General features: G+C 34.8%; 2 protein-coding genes across 3 annotated transcripts in view; one reads left to right on the plus strand and one right to left on the minus strand.

The window, feature by feature from the left end:
• Positions 1-9,097, minus strand: part of LOC149075115 (putative RNA polymerase II subunit B1 CTD phosphatase RPAP2) — a 29,414-nt gene extending 20,317 nt beyond the window's left edge. For both annotated transcript variants that reach the window (XM_089245674.1, XM_089245673.1), the window contains exons 1-4: positions 9,013-9,097; positions 6,846-6,945; positions 3,339-3,434; positions 1,283-1,348 (exon numbers count right to left, since the gene is read on the minus strand). In XM_089245674.1, coding sequence (XP_089101800.1) covers positions 1,283-1,348; positions 3,339-3,434; positions 6,846-6,945; positions 9,013-9,050 — 300 coding nt within the window. In that variant the 5' untranslated portion in view covers positions 9,051-9,097. The remainder of the gene's footprint in view (positions 1-1,282; positions 1,349-3,338; positions 3,435-6,845; positions 6,946-9,012) is intronic.
• A 239-nt stretch (positions 9,098-9,336) lies between these two features.
• Sys1 (Sys1 golgi trafficking protein) lies at positions 9,337-15,832 on the plus strand. Its single transcript, XM_089245675.1, has 3 exons — positions 9,337-9,561; positions 11,346-11,413; positions 13,392-15,832. The coding sequence occupies exons 1-3, from the start codon at positions 9,397-9,399 to the stop codon at positions 13,630-13,632; spliced, it is 474 nt and encodes a 157-aa protein (XP_089101801.1). The 5' UTR covers positions 9,337-9,396; the 3' UTR covers positions 13,633-15,832.
• The last annotated feature ends 5,142 nt before the right edge of the window (positions 15,833-20,974 follow it).

Consider the following 20,974-nt stretch of genomic DNA (forward strand, 5'->3'; position numbering starts at 1 on the left):
GGCTTGCTTCTTGGATCTTGTCGGCCAGCTCTGCCGTTTTGTCAAGTGTTAGTGGGCTGACGGCAGCGAGTATAGATCGAGTGGATTTGGGCAGTTGTTGCAGGAAGAGTTCTGTCAATAGTTCGTCCGAAACGTTGTGAGATTCCGCTCTTCGTTTTAATTCACGGAGAATGTCAGACGGTTTCCGATCTCCCAATGGCTCACAAGCTAGAAGTTTCCTAAGTTGTGTAGACGAGGATTCACTACAACGTGTGACTAGTTTGTACTTCAGTTTTTTGTATGGCTCCGAAGTCGGCGGGTTCATGAGAATGTCTCGTACTAGAGATGTGTTATCTGGAGGTAGATTTGCAACGATATAGTTGTATTTTGTTTTTGACTCTGTTATTGGTTTTGGAGCGGCTAACTAGAAAGTGCTTTCACACATCACGAACCATAACGAAACATCACGCACGTTGAATGGCGGTATAACTACAGCACTCACCTCTGCCATGGTGGTTTCTTTTGTTTCACGTCCGATGTCGCCAATCTTTGGTTGATCCATGAAATGATTTCGTTTATATATTTACACTTTATTTACAGCGGATAATATTTACATAATACAAATGGGAATGCTGGTAGAGAAAAATGTGGTCCGTGCACGGTAAGACACAGACACGCGCGTCGGTGAGTAAGACAACATCAACAACAAACAAGCAGAGTCAGACGCCTTTGACTCCCGATTTTCTGTTGCGTTGCCATGAGCAGAAAATAGAATAATCATCATACAAGCTGCGAAGATACGCTAGCGCCATCGTGCGGGCAGCACTACATATATATATAAGTTAATTATAAAATTCTTCTCAAAATGTGTACCATATTTTTATTCGTGGACTTTCTGTTTCTGTAATAAGTTTTCAAAATGCACAGTACAGTATGTAATAAACATTTGTAAAATTTTGGCCTGTACTAAGAGGTCAGAAAATATTGACAAGATTTTGGTATGAAAAGGGTGTTTTTATTGTATGGGTGAGGTAGAACATAAGCATTTATACATCTTCAGACTATCTGGCTTTTTTTTCATCTGGCCTGCCCTTCCGCCACATTAGGCTGAATAGTTCAAAGTTCACTGTACTGTGATAATGAAATTTCAATTCCAACATTGTACAAAGTTAATGAATTGCAAAAGCTTCAACGGTACACTACATTAGTGAGAATGAAATTTCAATAAGCTTTTTCTTGAAATCAGAATCTACTGCTTTTTTTTAAAGATAGATAGCATATTAAAATTAATCTGGAAACTCACCTTCCTTGCAGTTATGTCATAAACCTTTTTATAGTTATAGTCAATTTTGTACTTTTGTTGAGAAAGCTAAAATAAAAAAGAAAAAATGTCAATGAATGTCAAATCCCCTATTTAATGAATAAAAACTCTTATATGTCAAGAAAAAGAGGTAACACTTTACATTATTTGCAGATGCTACTTTTTAGAGATACAGTTGAACTTCAATTACCCTACCCTCGTTTACAAAGAGCTCTCTACTAACTGATGCCCAATTTCTAGAAGAATATATATATTTTTTCTTATTGGTGAGGAAATTATGATTTAACTTGTACATTTTTTTACTGATGCAAATGACGATATTAATGAGGGTGAGAAGACTGAGAGTGCAAATAAAAACAAGGACTTGAGGACTATATTTGAGCATATGAAGGGTTTTTAACAGCTGGCTCATGCGAAGATGAATTTTTAGGAAAGAGAAAATTCAACTGCCCTTGCAGGAAATCAAACCCACGTCTTATCACTTTTTGGGTGAGCACCCCAGACTACAAAGGCAACGAATGTCACAATCTTTCCTTAGAGCTTGTGTACACTGAACAGGACCATACATGGATGGTTGGACCCATATCCTCAGATAAGTCGCCATCTGGTGGCATATCAGCAATGTGAGCTTTGACCTGAATTAGGTTCCACCATCCATGTATGGTCTCGGTCTAGTTCAGTGCACACAAGCTCTAAGGTAATATTGAGACATTCGTTGCTTTGTAGTCTAGCAGTCTGGGGAGCTCACTAGGAAAGTCAGAGGATGTGGGTTCGATTCCCCTGCAAGGACAGTTGTTTTTTCTCTCTTTCCTAAAAATTCATCTACGCATGAGCCAGCTATTAAAAATCTTTGTATGGATGACGGAAAGTGATAGCATACTCGGATATATTCGAGCAATTGCTTGGTTGGAGCAGCAACAACTAACAAGGGATAATGTTGTTAAAAACTTCATAACAAAATAGCAAAGCAGATGTTCAGATTGCATGTATATCTAATGAATGGTTGTAATTAGGGATTGTGAAATAGTGATTTGACCGAATAATCAAATACCAAATATTTGGCTGATGTTTTTGCCAAATATCAATTTGCTTAAAATTCTTCAGAATTATAAGTAAAACTGGTGTTTTTAATTGAAAATAAAATGATTGGTAATTTCAAATAATTAATAGTTTTAATTGTGCAATTTACTATTTAAATAAATATAAAAAAACTGGAATTGAAAATTTTTTATTTCCATGATACTGACAATGAAATTCAACGATGATATACTGTATTTTAATATCACTTACAGAATCTTTTTTTTTTTCAAAACCTGTTACAATTTTACATCTAATTAAGAAAATGTCAACCATCATTTACTCTCAAGTATTAATGCATCATAAAATTTACTTATTTTTCCTTTCTAGATGTTATTTGCCCCTTTCAGTAGCTCAATACGTTTCTCGTCTAGGTACATTCTTCAGTTAGTGAACTTGTGTAATTAATGCTCACTTCCACATTATATTGCGGTAGGATTCTGCTTTCAGCTTCATGTTTTACTCTTCTCGTAGAAATTAACCCTGGCATAAACCCCTTTCACAGAAAGGGATATACACCACACAATAAAATATAATCAGTAGATTTCTTATTTATGGGAAAAATTCCAGTTAATATAATTTTTTAAAATTAGTTTGTTGCGCTTATATTAACACTGATATTCAGCCGAATTGAATATTTGTCCTATCTCTAGTTGTAACTAACACAGATAACACTGGACATTTTCCAAATAAGATTCATATAGGATTACTTATAAACTTTGATTCAGCAATGCAGGCTCATTCAACTCACATCAGACAACTGAAATTCTACTGTACTTTATTTTGGAAAAAATAAGTGTAACACAATTCACTGATAGTGTCAAAAGACAATATGCATGATTTAAAAAAAAAAAAAGAAGAAAGACTAACATTCTGGCAGTAATTTACTATTTGCACTTAGAAACATTTATTCATACATAGTAAGAAAAATAAAACTGGAAACAAAAATGGGGGGACTTGCCTTTATTTTATTCTCACACAAAGGATATCCACAGAGGTTTAAAATATTACGTTCTTCAATGACATCAGCGTAATCTGCTTGACTTAAAGTTTTGCACTACAAGAACGGAATTTAAAAAAAAAAAAATTAAATTAAGGAACTTAATATACCACACACGGAATATCTCAATAAAAATCCAACTACCAGTGAAAGAAAAAAAAATAACTCCTAGAATTGCAGAAAAAAAAAAAAAGAATAGTTTTGTTTCCTTAACAATCTAAAATAACATAAATTGAGAACATAACATGTATTTATACATTTATGCAATGGAAATATGACAAAACCACGAGATATATTAAAGAAGGGTCATAATCCTCACCCCCACAGTAAGCAATATATTACAATGCAGGTGAAGTTCACTAATTCAAATATGGTTAGTTCATATTTTAATTCAAAATCAAGTTTCCTGTTCAGTTTAAAGTTGTAATGATTTAATGTTTCTCATTCCTAAAATTTGTTATGCAGGACAAATCTCCCCACCCTCTTCACCATATTTCCAGTGCTGTTCAATTTAATTGTGGCTCTATATTTTTCATAAAGATTCTGGAATATTTGATAAGTCGCATTAGTGGTGATGTCACGATCAGCAGAGCTGATTCCAAACACACGTGAGCTTATTGAGATTATAAAAGAAAATGCCATAGGACGTCAGTCTGTTTAAGTTATTTTTCTAAAAAAAATATGGACAAATAAAATTTGTGAGCTCTTGAAATAAACACTTCAAACTCTTGTGAACATGCAATGTCAAAAATATAATAATAGTTCATCTCTAATTAGCTATGAAAGCTTTATATTTCTTGCATGCCATCCGTTCACATGCATTTGGCCTAATTACTCTGAATATATTTATTTCATTAAATTTGAATTTTTATTTATTTTCAATAACTTCCTTTCATTAATTAACGCCTTTTGATCAATTATTTTTTTTATTAAATCTGAAATATTTGTCCCGATAATTTTAAAATTAATTTTTTAATTTACTTTAAATTTTCGTCAATTATGAACTCATTTCCTTCGAAAAACTCAAGTTTTTCATAAGTTATTACTTTCAACAATTCTGAAATTACTCTTTACAATTCCAAAATTATTCTCAATAATTCTGATTTCTATCAGTAGTTTTGCAATTATTGCTTTCAGTAATTCTGTGACTATTTTTTCAATAATTCTAAAATTATTTCTTCCATTAAGGTCTTTTTTTTAGCGTTTCTGTAAATTCTGTAATTATATATACCTTTTAGATGCTGAATTTGTCTTCTCAATATATATAGCTTATATGAAATCATAGGGTCCCCAGACGGTGGTTTCTAATGTATCAAATGCACAGCATTACTATTGATTCTGGAAAGTATCTCACACAGTTCTAAATACAACAGTTCAGATTTCAATGGTCAGAGCTCTTTTAACAATTTTTTTTTTTTTTTTTTTTTTTGGAATTTAATCGTTTCTCTATGTAAAGTAGTTATTTTCTAAAAATGGTCGGCGAGCCATGGGCTGAAGACCCCAGACCTAAGCAAAGTTGCGATTTGTTTTCACTCTTTCATATCTATTACATTTTTTTGTTTTCAGGTTGTTTTCAAACATGGCGTGGAAAAATGAGATAAAGTTTTGTAATTTACTTGATTCTATCAAAGAACCTAAACTGATAGAAAGAGAGGAAAATGTAGTAGAATCAGATCATGTCAGATCCATTCACTATGATACAGATGATGAAATTATCTCGAGCATTGTGGTGGAAGTTTTTACAATCAGGCACAAAAAAGCATCACCATTTTTTATAGAGGGGAAAAAAAGACCTGAAAATAATTTGTTCGATTCAATTTTTGAATAATGATTAAGTGATTCATAGACTCAATGCATTAAACAAATGTATGGCTACAAGGATAAATACAAGTAAATAGATAGCATGCGAGAAATAAAAAGCTTCATAGCTAATTAGAGGCAAACTATTACTATATTTTTAACATTGTATGTTTACGCGTGTTTGAAGTTTTCAAGAGGTCACAAGTCTTATTTTTTTTAGAAACTTGCCGAGCTCATGTTTGTTTGGAATCAACACTGCCGGTCATGACATTACGCTAATGCACCCTATACATATTGATTCTGGGATCACACATTAAAATTCAAATGTACTGTGTGTACCATTCGTTACTTCTGTCTGAGGCCATGAAAACACTTCTACTACTTAACCAGACATGCAACTGGTAAACATTCTTCTCAGGAATTTCTAATGATTTTGTGTATGTGTAGTCCTAACGTATTTTTGTTATGATAATTATATACACATTTTGTGTTTTAGTGATGCTATCATCTGATGACCAATGATACTATATGGCAGGGCTGGACAAATCCCAGGTACCAGGTCACTACGGCGACTAAAAAATTGGCATTGTCATTTAGAATTTTTTTCGTGTAGTTACTTTTAAGTGTAGTTATTAATCTGCAATTTAATTACTTTGTGTAGTTACTAAATTGCCGGCAATTTTTGTAATTAAATTGTAATTTGTAATTTATAGCAGCATATCTGCCAACATGAAGGAGGGTCACTATGCCCTGAAAAAGTCAAAAGAAGCATTATTTTGGATCTTTTTCTCCAAATAAAAAAATTTTCTGGCACCCAGATTTTTTGTGATTTGTCCAGCCCTGAAATAAGACATGGGAAAAATCACTGATCCATTTTAACAAGAAAAGATTTATAATTTTACTGATCACCAATTCACCCACAAGAGACAATTTGCAGCATAGGTAAAAAGTATACACCACCACATCATGTACACTTCAACGAGTGAAACTCAGGGAAGCCGCCAATTACAGCATCCCTTCGGCTTCTGTGAGATTGTGGTGGTGTTGAGATTATTCCAAGCATTCAAAATACTTTCTGAAAAGATTCCTTCAACCGTATTCCCTCGCATTTGCTGGCATGTCGGGGGAAACCAAAAGAACTAGCATGCTGGGAATACCCATATTTTCCGGCATATCAGGAAATTCAACGTCAGTAGAAGCATAAAATATATCTTCCCTGATGTTTTTTCCTTCTACTTGCAGATCTTTCACTATTGAACAAGCTTTAAAATAGTGAAATAATGCTATTCGCTTAAATCACACAGTTTTAAACTTTCTTTTTTACATTACATAAAAGTCAGCAAGTAAATAGCCCTATTTAGATTTTTACGTTAATTCAGCAAGATATTAAGATTAATATAGACATAAGCACCGAATAGGGCCGTCTTAAGAGTATCATGGGCCCCCGGGCCAATTGATTTTTCTGAGACCCAAACCAAATAATTCTCAAAAATTTCAACCAGGTCTCATTTTTGTGAGGCCCGTTTTCGCTTGAGGTGCCCGGGTGGACCCATGCCTTAAGACGGCACTGGCACAGAAAGCTGTAATATTACACTTTTCAAAATCATCAGCACTGCAGTGGGCATTTCAAGATATGCAATGGTTAATAATAATTGAAAGTTTTCTTACAGCATCAACAAGATGATTACTCGAAACTGGTTCTAACAGAGACTCTACTACATTCAAAATTTTCTTTTTTGTATTTTCTATCTTTTCTCTTGTGCAGGTCCTATAATGAAATAGTTACAGTGCCTTGATTTTAATGCATGTAATACTTTACAATATACTACTTCAGAAGGCATGAATCGGCAAAGAAAATAAGGTTACAAACACTTTATTGGCTCCCAATTTTAAAATAATGGCTTCAAAGATCCTTCTATGTGGTAGCATCATTGACAAACATTGATTGCGAAAAGCATTCTATTTAACATAAAATCATGTCAATTAGCAATTCTTCACCACTGAATGCTTTCACTGATTCTAATAGGACTGGGATTACCAGATTCAGAAACTCCAAAATGAATACAATGCTCATGCCCTTTTGGCAATGATCCACTTACCCTCTTAGTTTAACCCTTATACATATCATGTCCTAATTGTATTATGGATATATTCATATCTCATGCCTGAAAATTACAATCAATTTTAATCTTTTCTATCTAATAAATCTTTAATTCAACTAATGTTGAAATATTATTAGTCATAAACATAAGAACTAAACATTCAAATTGTTAGTGAATTTTCCATACTATCCAAAATCAGTGCACTGTATGGAACAGCTTCGATATATGGTCCACTTTGACAATTTTCTGCGACTTTTTTTGGCGCCAAGCATGTCTGACGGCCCAACGAAAATTCGCGAAGAAGGCCGTCAGACACTACGGGGCACTGAAAAAAAATCGCCAGCATAGAAACAACAACAGAAACCAACAAGCACATAATAATTACTAAATATAATAATAATCAAAACAACATAAGGCATCCAGAGGCTTTTAAATGAACAACAGCCCTTATGCCCTTCCTGTTTGTTTAAAAAATAAAACTCTGGATAAAAGTAAACCGATCAAGCTATAAATAAAACCCCAATACTGTTTATATAATAAACTGATCGGGGGTTAAATAATAAATATATAGGGGTATAAATAAAGCCCCTACTCTTGATTAAATAATACATCGCAATCAAGGTATAAATAAAACCCGGACTCTACTTTAAATAAAGGAAAATATTAAAGGTACAACCTGAGAGACAATAGAAATACCTGATGATATCCAATAATTAATCCGATCCACGCACTACATTTTGAAGATCAAGCTGTATATAGGGAAGGAAGAGGAAAAAATATCTCATCTCCCAACGGTTTTCCAAATCATTCAAAACGCTGCAGCTGGTATTAAGGCAGATGCTACAATTTTTTTTCCAGGGCTGTTTCTGGACTGTTTTCTTGATATTTTAAAAGAATATGTATATGGGTTATTCTCACGAAATCGGACAAACCAAATGAAAAAGTTCCTTTCTTCGTAGCATCCTGCACCAGTGTTTATCATGCTACAAGTACAGTTCCAATGCTATTTATGGTTTTTTTTTACTGTGCCGATAACTTCGCAGTATATAAAAGTAAGTGTTGCCGTAACCATAAGCGCGAGAGCTGAGTTTTTGTTTCTCATCTTATTCTCGAGTGCATTTCCTGAAACTTATATTTCAGATGTCAATCGCATTGATTTCTGGGGCGATTAGAGTCATATATATGTCAAAATTATTTTACTACCCTGTAGCTTTGGCACTGCACCAGTACACAATCCAAACCAATAAAACCACCCGGAAAATTCATAGGTTTTATACTATGGTATGAATATTACTGTAAATTGTATATCCCCCCAATTAATTGAAGCCCTGAGTAAATGCCCGCTTGCCTATTCATGAATCAATGCCCAGCAGCCTTTTTTCACATGTCAATATGGGCATGACCTCCCCCCCTACATCCTGGAGCAAGGCCCCGGGCTGGGGTCTTTGGCAGGCCCACAGGCCAGACTTTCACGGGCCATTCTATACTGAATTTATAGCATGAGAAAACAAAAAATAATGGTAATTGTCCCGGGTCGCAGGGCTCGAGCTCTGTCAGCCCCCACCCTTGTGGAGGACAATGAATATCGGACAGGACTACTTCCATGTTGTTTATATTGGTATGAGTAATGCTGGGAGAGATTAAAACTCCTAATACATTCTTGATCAATAACTAACTGTTTTACATGATAAAATATCTAGGATAAGAATAATTAAATACGAATAAATACTCACAATTGCGCTGACTGCTTTTGTTTTTCTCTAACGTCCATCTCAAAAACGCGAGAATTCGAGAATTTTTCAATGAAATTTTTCAGATCTGGACGGCTTTGACTTTTTTAATTTTGTCATTCCTAGAGAAGGAAGATGGTTTCTTTTGTGTGAAGGGTTTTAAATCAATTTTTAAACCTGTAATTCACTTTTGTAAAATAAAAACATTATTTAAAATGTAATTTAAATTTTTTTCACATAAAATATGTGTTTGTTTTTTGAAACTTTGCATTTGATTTCAGTATCATGTAAGGCCCAGATTTTGTTTACAATGGTTTTTCTTTTCCCGCGGTCACAGACGTCAAAAACGAGTCGGAGATGAGTTTGTAAACATTCACGCAAGGAAAAATGAGCGGTTATTTTCGTTATTACGTGTGGGACCCGATTTTAATTATTTCTCAGATCGTGACCGTTCAATGTCTTTTCTACGTTTCGCTCGGGTTTTGGATATTCATGACGAACTCAATGGCCGGTTACAGCACCCATTCCTTGGATCACATGTTCCTGTACAAGGTAATGAATTCATTACAATTAGTGCCCCTTTTTATTTATTTGGTACCGCTTAAAACTCGTGAAATGTTCTACTATAGTCTAGAAAGCTTTCGCTTTTTTTACATAATATGCCATCGTTCTACCATTCAAATTTTCTTGACTACCCGTCCCTAAAATTTGCCGCCCTCGGCTATGTCTGGCTCACTACCCCCTCCCCTTTAAATACGTTTGTATCTCAGAGTAACTCACGTACCTGCACACTTTCTTGGTCACACAATTTTTGGTCGTTCTCTGAGTCACTCCCATGCTTACATTCTCTGTGTCACTCTTTGTTGCTCATTGCCCAGGTCTCCTCACTCTTTATGTCACTGTTTTCGTCATTCACATGCTTGCACTCTGGTTTTGTCACTTGCTTGCTTGCACACTTCTTTTGGTCACTTGCTTGCTTGCACACTTCTTTTGGTCACTTGCTTGCTTGCACACTTCTTTTGGTCACTCACATGCTTGCACACTGTTTTTGTCACGTGCGTGTTTCCACACTTCTTTTGGTCACTTGCATGCTTGCACACTGTTTTTGTCACGTGCGTGTTTCCACACTTCTTTTGGTCACTTGCATGCTTCCAAACTGTCTAAGTCACTGTTTCGGCCACTCGTTGTGGCCTAGTACTTCTTTAGAAGATCAGAATTTATAATTTTATTGCCTCCAAGCTGCACAATTTGATCGTCCTTCCTTCTCCCGTTCGGCTAATTTTCTTGAACACTTTCCTCAAATTTGCAGGTCTGAGCTATAGCCCACCCTATAAAAATTCCTTTGTCCCTAAGTGTGGTTTACGCTGATGCAGTTTTTTAATTAGATTAGCTGAAGGCACCCTCCCCAAAATGACTAATAATAAATTGTTGACCTTATTTGTGAGGCCCCTCTGATTCATAGCACCATATCTTGCAACACCCTGATCAAATGTTTCACTGACCCGCTGTAACTTAAAAAAAAATTTTTAATGAGAATCATAATCATTCCTAATCACATAAGCGTCAGCTCCTGTTACAGTGTAGCACTTACACATTAAAAAGGGTGGAATGGGTGGTGGTTCTCCATCCCAGAAAAAAAAAACATATTCTCTGGGAGTATACCCAGGGCCATCTTAAGAGCATCATGGGCCATGAGATTTTTCTGAGTCCCTACCTGACAAGTTCTCGGAAAATTCAACTACTTCTCATTTTTCTGAGTTCCCCGAGCCGTGCCCAAGTATGATTTATCAATAACACTTTTGTACTATGCATAATCACCGGTAAAAGTGATGAATTTAGGGAAATTTATCAAACTTACCAAAATACTCAGCGATTGTGCATAGATTATTATGTATAATAACTACATTTACTATAGCATATATATATATTGTTCAAGCTACGATAAATAATCAAATGTCCTGGAGACCCTAGTCACCTGAAATAATGTGCTTACTTCACCTAGTGTGACAGAGCCTGGGTTTCTCTCAGTTCCTATCACTATCACATGATAATTGCGCCTGGAGTTAACTGTGCATGTGAAGTCAACCAAACCATTGACAGATTAAAAGGGGTGGTAGCTCTCCTCCCCCCCCCCCCCCCCCGAAAGCAAAGATTTGTTATTCGACTCAATCTCTAGTAGATGACAAACCTTAAACCAATAAAGTGTTACTATTACCATGAAAATCTTTCTAGTGAACTTGCCTGATTATTAATCCTGTGTTGTATAGATTTTCTGCTACCAAATCCATTTTTTTTCTCTTAATGAATATACTATGTATCTTCTTTTTTTTTATCAGGAAATTCATGTGCGAGATCTTCATGGACGTACGATTATTGGATGTTATCTTCTCAATTCTCTCACTGGGTATGTATGGAAATCTATTTATACCGTTTTATAAATTTCATCAATTATTTTGCAACCAGCTCTTTTGTGTAACTGTGAGATCTTGCTTAACACTAAAACTATCAAAGCAGTCAAAATTACAGCTATTGTAAAAATACCTGTTAATGGTCTGTAATAATCAGCCGTAAAAATGTGGATCTGTTTTCAGATTAAAACTTGTCTCAAAATAACTCAGGTTGCGTGTCTTGAAATATCATTATATGGAAGGTTTCAAGGGCACTAGGCTCATGTGGCTCCATCCCCATGAAAAAATATGTTTATATTTTTCAAATTTTTATTGCATATTATTCATTGACTTCAACATCTCGGGCAATGTAAGTTGCTTAACGACAACCGAGTGATCCCCCCCCCCTCCTACGCAAGCATTCTGATAAGGCAAAACAATAGAGGGTTACTAGGGATAGGAGCATCTTAAACAAGGGTGCAGTGCACCTACGTGGCGGCAACCTAAGCTTTTTTATGTAGTCACATCAGTTTTTTAAATTATTGATTAATGAAAATTCACACGAAACCAGTCACTCTCTTCAATTATACCTTGACAGTGAAAATGTCGAGAAAACTTGAGACAGTCTGGGCCTTGGGCCGTAATACCAGAAACAAGAATAGACTTCTGGTAATATAAAAACCCGTAACAAGATATATCACATGGCTATGAATTCTGGTAATATTTTGTCCTCACTTATTGTGACGTTTTGGAAAAATCCGGAAATTTTCGGACTTTTTTAAATTTACAGCCTTGTATTTTTTTTGAGCTCCTGAGGTTCAGGTTTATGATCCAAAATGAGTTTTGACACCTATCCTCTGCTTCAAAACGAAGTTTGAAATTATTTTGACGGAAGATGTTGCTCATTCGAGCAGGATTGCCTTCCCACATCTGTCATCTAAAAGGAAAGTCATCTGGTCTCCGCCAGGATTTTGACTCTGGTCTTGCACTGGAGACATGACCCTGCCTTCCTTATTATTTCACACACTGTGGTGTGTAGCACTAAAGTAGACATTAGTAGCCTTCTCTTAACTTCAGGAAATGGCCCCAAGGTTGGGTGGTAGAAAGATAAACAGATTTTTTTTCTCAGCCCAAGATATAAAAAAAACAGATATTTTATGCCGACGTAAACTCAGAAGGAAAAGTCATCCAGACCTAGGTTCAAGCCCACTTTCCATCCCAGCAATAAAACTCATCTTGAGGTCTACCGGTGCATGAATAACACACTTTGGACATCTATTCAACCTGTGCGGGCCAAATTAGGGGTTAGATATTATCATATTAGATAAATCAGGGATCAATTATAATTGCAAAAAAAGGTTGAGAAATTGTTTTTTCTGTAAAATTGAAACTATGGATGCAATTGAAAGAACTAATTTGCAAAAGAAACAGCAATTTTTGATGCATCACATCTAATTGCTGAGAACCAGATAATATATATGTTGTATTTCTACGTAGAAAGAAACGTTCCCTCATGTACTAGGTGCACTCCCCATGTTTTCGGATTCTTGGAATGTAAATTGATCGTTTTTCATCATATTACTTATGGCGGACACAAATCTGTGTGTTTTCTAGATAATTTTACTGATGCTGCTTATGCACTGTAGTGTTGTCTCTAGTGCGGCCCGCAACACTGCAGCTGATCATTATGTTGGCCCCTTAAACAGTAAGAAGTCGGCCACCCTCCTTGTATGTAGTAGTTTTTAAAAGTCCCCCATGGAATGACTTTAAAATTTTTGTTTCTGCTTCAACAAATTTCCTTACAACAAATTAGAAAAAGTCACTGAGAAAAATTTTCAAATTTTTAAAATAGATGCAAATGGCAATCAAATTTTGAAAAGCGGCCAGAATGGCCATATGATGGTTCTAGTGTTGAGAAATTCTATTTCTCCAGTCAAGATTTTTCCCCATTTAAGAATATCTTGTGTATATGTATGTACTGTTATTCTATTTCAGTTCACTTGTGCTGTGGTTTTTCATCCAAAGAACAAAGTTATGTCTGGACTTCACTGTGACGGCTCATTTGATCCATCTTGTCACTTCCTGGTGCTATAACAGTCAGTTTCCATCCAGTTTGTCATGGTGGCTGTTAAATCTTGTTTGTGTCGCGATCATGTGTGTGTGCGGTGAATTCCTTTGCATGAGGCGGGAAATGAAAGCCATTCCTCTGAGCATCGGGCCAAAAGCAGATCTATAGCAACATACGTTTTATATTGTGCCGAAATTGTCTAAATTATTTTGTTTGCTTGTAACATAGGAAAATGTGATAAAACAATTTTTTTAACATAAGTGTTACTCAATTAGATCTTGTACAAGGGATGTTCGGTAAAGATACTATTTATTCAAAACATTGTTTGGCAAAACATCTACTACAAATATGTTCATATCAGTGGTTCTCAGCCCTTTTTATTATATAAATTTCTATGGTGGAGCCCTGCAGGCTCTCTTTGTATTGTCATTTGTCATATTTACTGATTTTATTCTGTTAACCTTTTAAGCGGCAATGACTAGATATCTCACCTCCATAAAAGCCTCTTATTTTAGCATTGACTTTGTAAAGTTGTTTTCCCTATACTCCTTAGTTTCCACTTTCTGAAAGTCAGAAGAAAGCCAACTTCATTAAAGATATGGTATTTTGAAAGAGGGTTTAGGGATTTTTAATTGCTGCTTAAAGATTTAAACGTTCCCCCCCCCCCCCAGAGCATTTTCCTCCAGAGTCCCAAGGGCTCCATGGAACACCAGTTGAGAACTACTAATATGAATTTAATATTTTATTCAAATTGTTTGACAAAATACAATTAGTTCAGTTGAACGAAAACTGGCGATTTCAGTTCCAAATTGAGTTTGATGGGAGTTTTAGAATACAAGATCAAAATTTTACTGTCCCCACTGTGAACAGTAGTTTCTGTATTCGGGAAGTACAGATTTGAGATTAATTTGAAGATCGAAAGTAGTTTCAAAATCATTGACTAAATTAACTCTTTCCGAAGCTGTGGGAAGTTTGCTTCTCACCTACTTCTTCTTATACTATTTTGGGAAGTGCATATCACACTATAATGGGTTGGCCTTGCCATTAGAGGTGAAAATTAAGAAATTTTTCCTATTGACCAGTGGGTACTAGACCTGTTAAATCTAGTGACCACTTACGAACGCGAGCAAAAAAGAGAACAATTTCAACTGTGGCTAAATCCCACCGTTTTTACCTTAATATTTAACACATCAAACAAAAAAGTACAAATAAAAAATAATTTCACTCATCTAAAATTTTTTATGTATCTATCATTTATTTTTAGTAAGTATATGCACATCAACTGAAATATACTATACATTAATTAATATTTAAGGTATACGGAAGCCTGCTTTTGAAGGAATCCTGCCACAACTCTCTAAATGCTTTCCTTGGGTTAAAAATCCTCTAATGATGTTTTAGCTTTTTTTTGTTACAAAAATGTGTTAAAATGCATATCATTACGAAGGGTAGAAATTGAAAAGGCTGATGAACGCATGCAAGGTACGCATGGCATATGATCATTAGAATAGAAGAACAAGATTCTAGGAGACTCAGGGAGGAAAATTCAAAGAGAGAAGGTGTTTGGGAGACTGCTCTAGTTTAACAGGAATTATAGTTTTTGTAAATAAAGATGTTTCCTTGTACCTGTGAGTTTTTGGCCATTTTCAAGTCCTCTGCAAAGAACCCCGTGAGAGATCCATACAACAGGACAAATATCTGGTGACAGAGATTCAACGAGACTCAATGTAATATTTTTTCATTGAGCTTGAGCTACCTGTGAGGGTTTTCATTTTGCTCCATACTCTTTCTACCTCTGCATTGCTTGGTGAAATCATCAATAGAATTTGCAATATCATTTCTCATCATCTCAAACTTTGTGAAAAAGTCATCTTCTCCAATAGTGATTCCAAAGATATTTGGTGGTTTGAAATTTGAGTACATTATATTTCTGATTATATTTCGTTTCCTATTCGGAATGCTCTCTTTTCTTTAAGGGGACCAAATAAAATTTTTTTCACTGCCAAGTGGCTTAACTTTGCATAGTGGGGGGGGGGGGGTTATTGGGAGTCTGGTCGTTCCCCCCCCCCTTGAAATGTGAGAAAATGACCGGAAAAAAGATGACCAAATCTATTGTTCTATCACTTTGGTCCCCCTCCGAAATTTCTGGCTACGGGCCTGGCATAGCCCATTAAATGATTTCTTCTTTGGCGAGTTCTTTTCTCCTAGTGTGGCACTGTGAAAAATTGATGGCAACTAGAACAAAAAATCTGAGTTCCCTCTCAAATGTCGTCACCATGAAGCGACTGTTAATTTTCACCTTTACTTGCCATTACACGAGTCCAATTTATTCAATAAAGTAAAAATTGTTTCACTTATTGGTATTCTCAAAAAAATGATAAATCACAAAAAACTAATAATAAAAATAGGGAAATTTTTAAGAGAAAAACATGGCTCATAAAAGGGTTAAAACTGAGATAAGTAAAACGATGCATGATTTGAGAGGGGGGGTTTAAAGTCAGAGTGGTGCAAGTCAATAATCCTCATTTTGAGAAAAATATTTTACTAGAAGTGGGGGGGGGGGGTTATGGAGTCCCATGTTTAAAATTTTATAATGTCGCATTCTGGTGGCAAACTATTGAAGAGCTGAGACTTTTGTTTAATTTTTTTCTTGATAGTTTAGCACTTCTGGTTGCATTTCTGGACTTGGGTCAGAATTGTTGAAAATTGATTTACATTACTCACCCCCATTTATAAAATTCAGCTAGCTTCTGAAAACGTCACAGAATTTTTCTTTCGTACTTACAGTGTGTATTTTTCAGTAAAAACGAAATTGGTACGATAGCGCTGCTCATACTAGGTTATAAGGAACTTTCATATTGAGAAGTTGGTTTTGTGGTCGTGTCTCTACCTCTTTATATTTCAGTTAGGCCTAATATTGATTTTTTTGGAGTAAAATTCTGCCTTATGACTTTATCTGTCATTTTAACATTTTAATGGCCGATGTTCCCAAATTAGTAAAAAATATATATATTTTTGTTCATAAAAGCATTTGATTTTTGTTCATGAATGTGTGAGATTCCAAACTTAATTTGCAAAACAAAAATTTCATTCATTTGAGCACCTATCACATAAATTTAACTTTTTTTCAATCAATTTATTTTAAAAATAAAATTTACTTTTTGTTTTCAACTTTAATGTTTCTATGGACATGGGAAGGTCGAGAACATACAGGAAAAAAAATCCATGAATTTTATTGTTTATATCTCTAAACTAAAGGATCAGAAGGGAGAAGACAAGAAAAAATTAAGAAAATCTATTCAAATCTTAATCCTGCCTGCAAAAGGTTAATATAATCATGATATTTCTAGATAGGAATTAAGAGGGTTATATTTTCTCCAGGTTTACCCTGTGCTGAGACAAGTGGAGCCCAGTGAATTTACACTAACCTCGTACCTATTTACATTGACTTTATCAACTGTGGCACGAATGTGAAGGAGATAAAGCTGAGTCAGCACTAACTGCTTCCATGAACCTAAAAGATGAGTGTCTTGAGATAGAGAAAAAATTAAACTCCATGGACGTAATGTCAAAAAACATTTCAGAACCAAAATTAGGCGACTGGGTTCTCATAAAATTCACAAATAAAAAATATGTAAAAATGTTCATTGGGCAACTAACCAAAAGTTAAGACTCATCTGGAAAAAAAATTTGGAAGAATCGGTACTACATCTACCTTTCAAAGACCCAACATAGAAAGTTAAAGTATCATTACAGGTGATGAAGGTCTGTCCTTTCCTTCACCTCTCAAGTTAGATAAATTCATGATTTCAACTTATGCTTGCGATGGGCTTCGCAGATGGTGTCAATCCAACGAACTTCCCATATCTCTCAAAAACTGGTTCTTAATCTTGGGCACAGTAACGTTTGCCTTTCATCAGTCACAACACTGTGATCTCGGCATCCCCAAAAATATCTACTTGATTTTTTCAGGCAATTACAGTGAAATCTCAACTCATGCCAAGAGACTATCATATTTGATTTTTCATACATATCACAAATGCAGCAACTTGGCACTTATTCAAGAATTCAACATATTTGTAAAGACCTATGTTAGAATGTGCTTCACCTGTATGGTCCCCTTACAGAGTAGGAGATATCAAAATGCTTGAACAGCCATAAAAAAGATTTACAAAGAACCTACCTGGTCTCAGCAAAAAATCCTATAGAGAAAGATTGGAACACATGAATCAACACTCACTCAAATGGCGCCAACTCTTCCTTTATCTAGTATTGCTCTACAAAATACAGAAAGGACTTACACCAACTCAACAAGAGCCCACAAATTTACTATCAGAATCCCATTCTGCCAAAATAAAACTAGATACCATAGTTTCTTCATTCCCACAGCCCAAATACGAAATTCATCATCTGGTGAGATTGTAACAAAGCCAACAATCCATCCATTGTAGGCCGCCTTAAAATACTGTGATCTGTCACCTCATCTTCGATGCTATGCTTTTTAAGTTTCTCTTTTTTTGCAAAGAACTGTTTTTATCATTTTTGTGAGGCAGCCACTGTTATGTCCTTGTGGTTTTAACTTATCAATTGTGTTCTTTTATGTAATTTTACATACACATCTTTTAATAGTTATATATTATTGTTTTATTTGTTTTTCATTTGTGTATTTTTTGTCTCTCTTTTTCCCCCTCTTTGTGATGTGCCAGCCTGCCATTCACAAATAATGTGAATAAATAAATATAATGCATGTACAGGGTGATTATAATTAAAGTTCCTGTGTGTGTGCGCTCTGAGTAGTTTTTCCCAAAAACTATTCATCTGAATACTGCCAAATTTTTAGGATATCTTAATTAGACCATGGGGGAAGAGATTAATGCAATAAAGGAAAGTTTAATTGTTGACCACCAGGTGAATGAGTGACTTTTTTATTGGATTTTCCTTTTCTTCCCCCCCCCCCTTGATAGTGTGTATATAGAGTTCCAATGGAATACGTTCACCAAATGGGCACTACATAGGTCTGATGGAGATATTCCATTGAAACTTGGTATATAAGCTATATCAACCATGAAAAAAAAGGAAAATTTGATTTTAAAAAAAGTGTCTTTTATTCACCTGGTGCTCAAAAATTTAATTTTTTTTTATTATTGCAATCTTTCCCCCATAGAATCATTAAGATATCCAGAAATCCTGAAAATTTGGCTGTATTCTGATGAATACTTCTTGAGAAAACTACTCGGAGTACGAAAACTTTAATTAGAATCACCCTGTATTTCCTTTTCTCATTTGCTCTGTATAATGTTGGTTAATATTTATGGGTGGGGTATTATTTACCTATATTGTGAGTTTTCTGCATACCGAGGTTGTTAATTTTGTATACCAGACTAATAAAGAATGTTTGGGCTTTTTTATGGTTGGTTCAAATGAATTTTTCCCCTTTGTTTAAACTTTTTCATTTATGAATCATTTCATACAAATACAAAGGCCACAACAGACAAAATGGCCAACAAGGTGGCTGAAAAAAAAAGATGTCCATAAAAGAATATGGATGTCGAATACATATCTAAACTTTATCAAAAATACTGCAACCCAATAAGAGCAATAAAAAAACTAATAATTTTGATAAAATATAAATATGCTGCCCATAAAAAGTTAGGGGTAAAAGTAGGGTTGCCTTATCCAAGTATGGAATAGCTTCTCGATTTATTCCAATATGTTTATTGTATTTCTTTTTAAACGTGTCAATTGTGTTAGAAGTCACAACCCTCCGGGTGAGTTAAGATATTCCATTTAACAACAACCCTATAAGAAAAAAATTCCCTGCAATACACCACAATCTTGAGTTGTCCCTTTGTCAAAGCAGTTGATTGTTGGCGTATTAGTAATTCATGGTCCATTCTATCTATTCCATTGAAAATTGTGAACACTTCAATCATATCCCCCCCCCCCCCGGACATCTGCACTCTTTTAATGTAAAAATTTTCAAAAAAAACAAGTCTCTTTGCACCCCGATCAACCCAATGTGTCTCTGTAAATATGGTCTCAGAAACCTGACGGCATACTCCAATCCAGAGCGAACTAAGTCCGGAGAATTGGAAGGATCACAATTATTATACATTTTATGTAAATCCATATTTTGATCAAATTTTTCGACAAAATATAATTCAATTAAATTAAAACTGGTAATTTCAGTTCAAAATTGAATTTGATCAGAGTTTTATAACACGATAAAATTTTATTGTCCCCCACTGTATAAACAGCAGCTTTTGTATTCGGGAAGTATCAACTCACCCCAATATTATTTGGGAGCAGTTTCTAGGGCAGTGTTTCTCAACCAACGGGCTGCAGCCCAGTACTGGGCCCTGATATCACTCATACCGGGCTGTGAGTGATTAACCGTTTCATTTTTCCTCATTCATTTTCTGGTCATGTGTTTGACCAGGCCTTCAACTCACAAAAATGAATGAAACCGGGCCATTGAAAAGGTTGAGAACCACTGTTTTAGGGAAACAAGCAAAGATTTGAAATAACTTCAAAATCATTGACTAACCAATTTTCTAAAAAAAAATTCAAGATCCAAATGCAGAAATTCCAGGATTTGACAAATATGCTCAGCATATTATATTACTTTAAGTGGACAGCCTTAATGTCAATCTATTCCTACATTTGTTTACATCTAACGAATAGGTGTGCGAAATGAATAAAATATATTTTTATAGCAATTGATTAATATAGGTGTATACAGTTATCAATACTTAAGTTTATTATAAATGGTCATAGAGTGGAGAAAATAAATGTCTTGTGAAATTCCCCATCAACTTAGAACTGAAATCATTAGTTTTCATTTAATCAACTTGTATTTCCCCATACCAAAATATTTGATCAAATATTTCAAATATAGTCACTTATCAAAAATTTTATATAACCCTTTCAGATGCAAGTATTCATTTTTAGGAATTTTCAAGATATATGTTTTTGCATTTTTGATACTCAAAAATACATTAAAAAACAATGTCAGTAAACTTTTATTTTTTTTAAATTTTGGAGTTTCATGAGTAAAGAAATAATTCACCTCGTTCAAATTTTTTCAGCTAAGGTGATGCAGGTTACAAATAGATTCATCTTCACATTTAATTTTTTCCAGAAGTTAATTGCTATGTTTTATTGTAATGAAAGACATTTTTCCTGGAGACACTTTTTTCCCCGGAAAGTACGTTAAAAATACCCTGAAAGCTCAACTTTTAAGTGATGCCCTCTGACGAAAGCCCCAAAAGTCATTTCATCATATTTCTAACTCAAAACTTTCATAATCCTTCAAGTCAGGGCTCAACTCCTCGAGGTCAAAAGTAAAAATTCTACAATGAAGAAAAAGCAATCACCACATTTGTGCATACAGAGTCTGAAAGTACATGATTTATAACACAAGGCATCTCACGACATCACTGTGAAAGATGTAATAAGTTTCCTATTAGAAGACCAAAACACATCAGGTGTCACTTATTCTTGTACTATC

Source organism: Pholcus phalangioides, unplaced genomic scaffold (genome assembly GCF_987345545.1).
Source record: "Pholcus phalangioides strain wild (caught in Gottingen) unplaced genomic scaffold, Ppha-v1.0 ptg000016l_1, whole genome shotgun sequence".
Lineage (NCBI taxonomy): Eukaryota > Metazoa > Arthropoda > Arachnida > Araneae > Pholcidae > Pholcus > Pholcus phalangioides.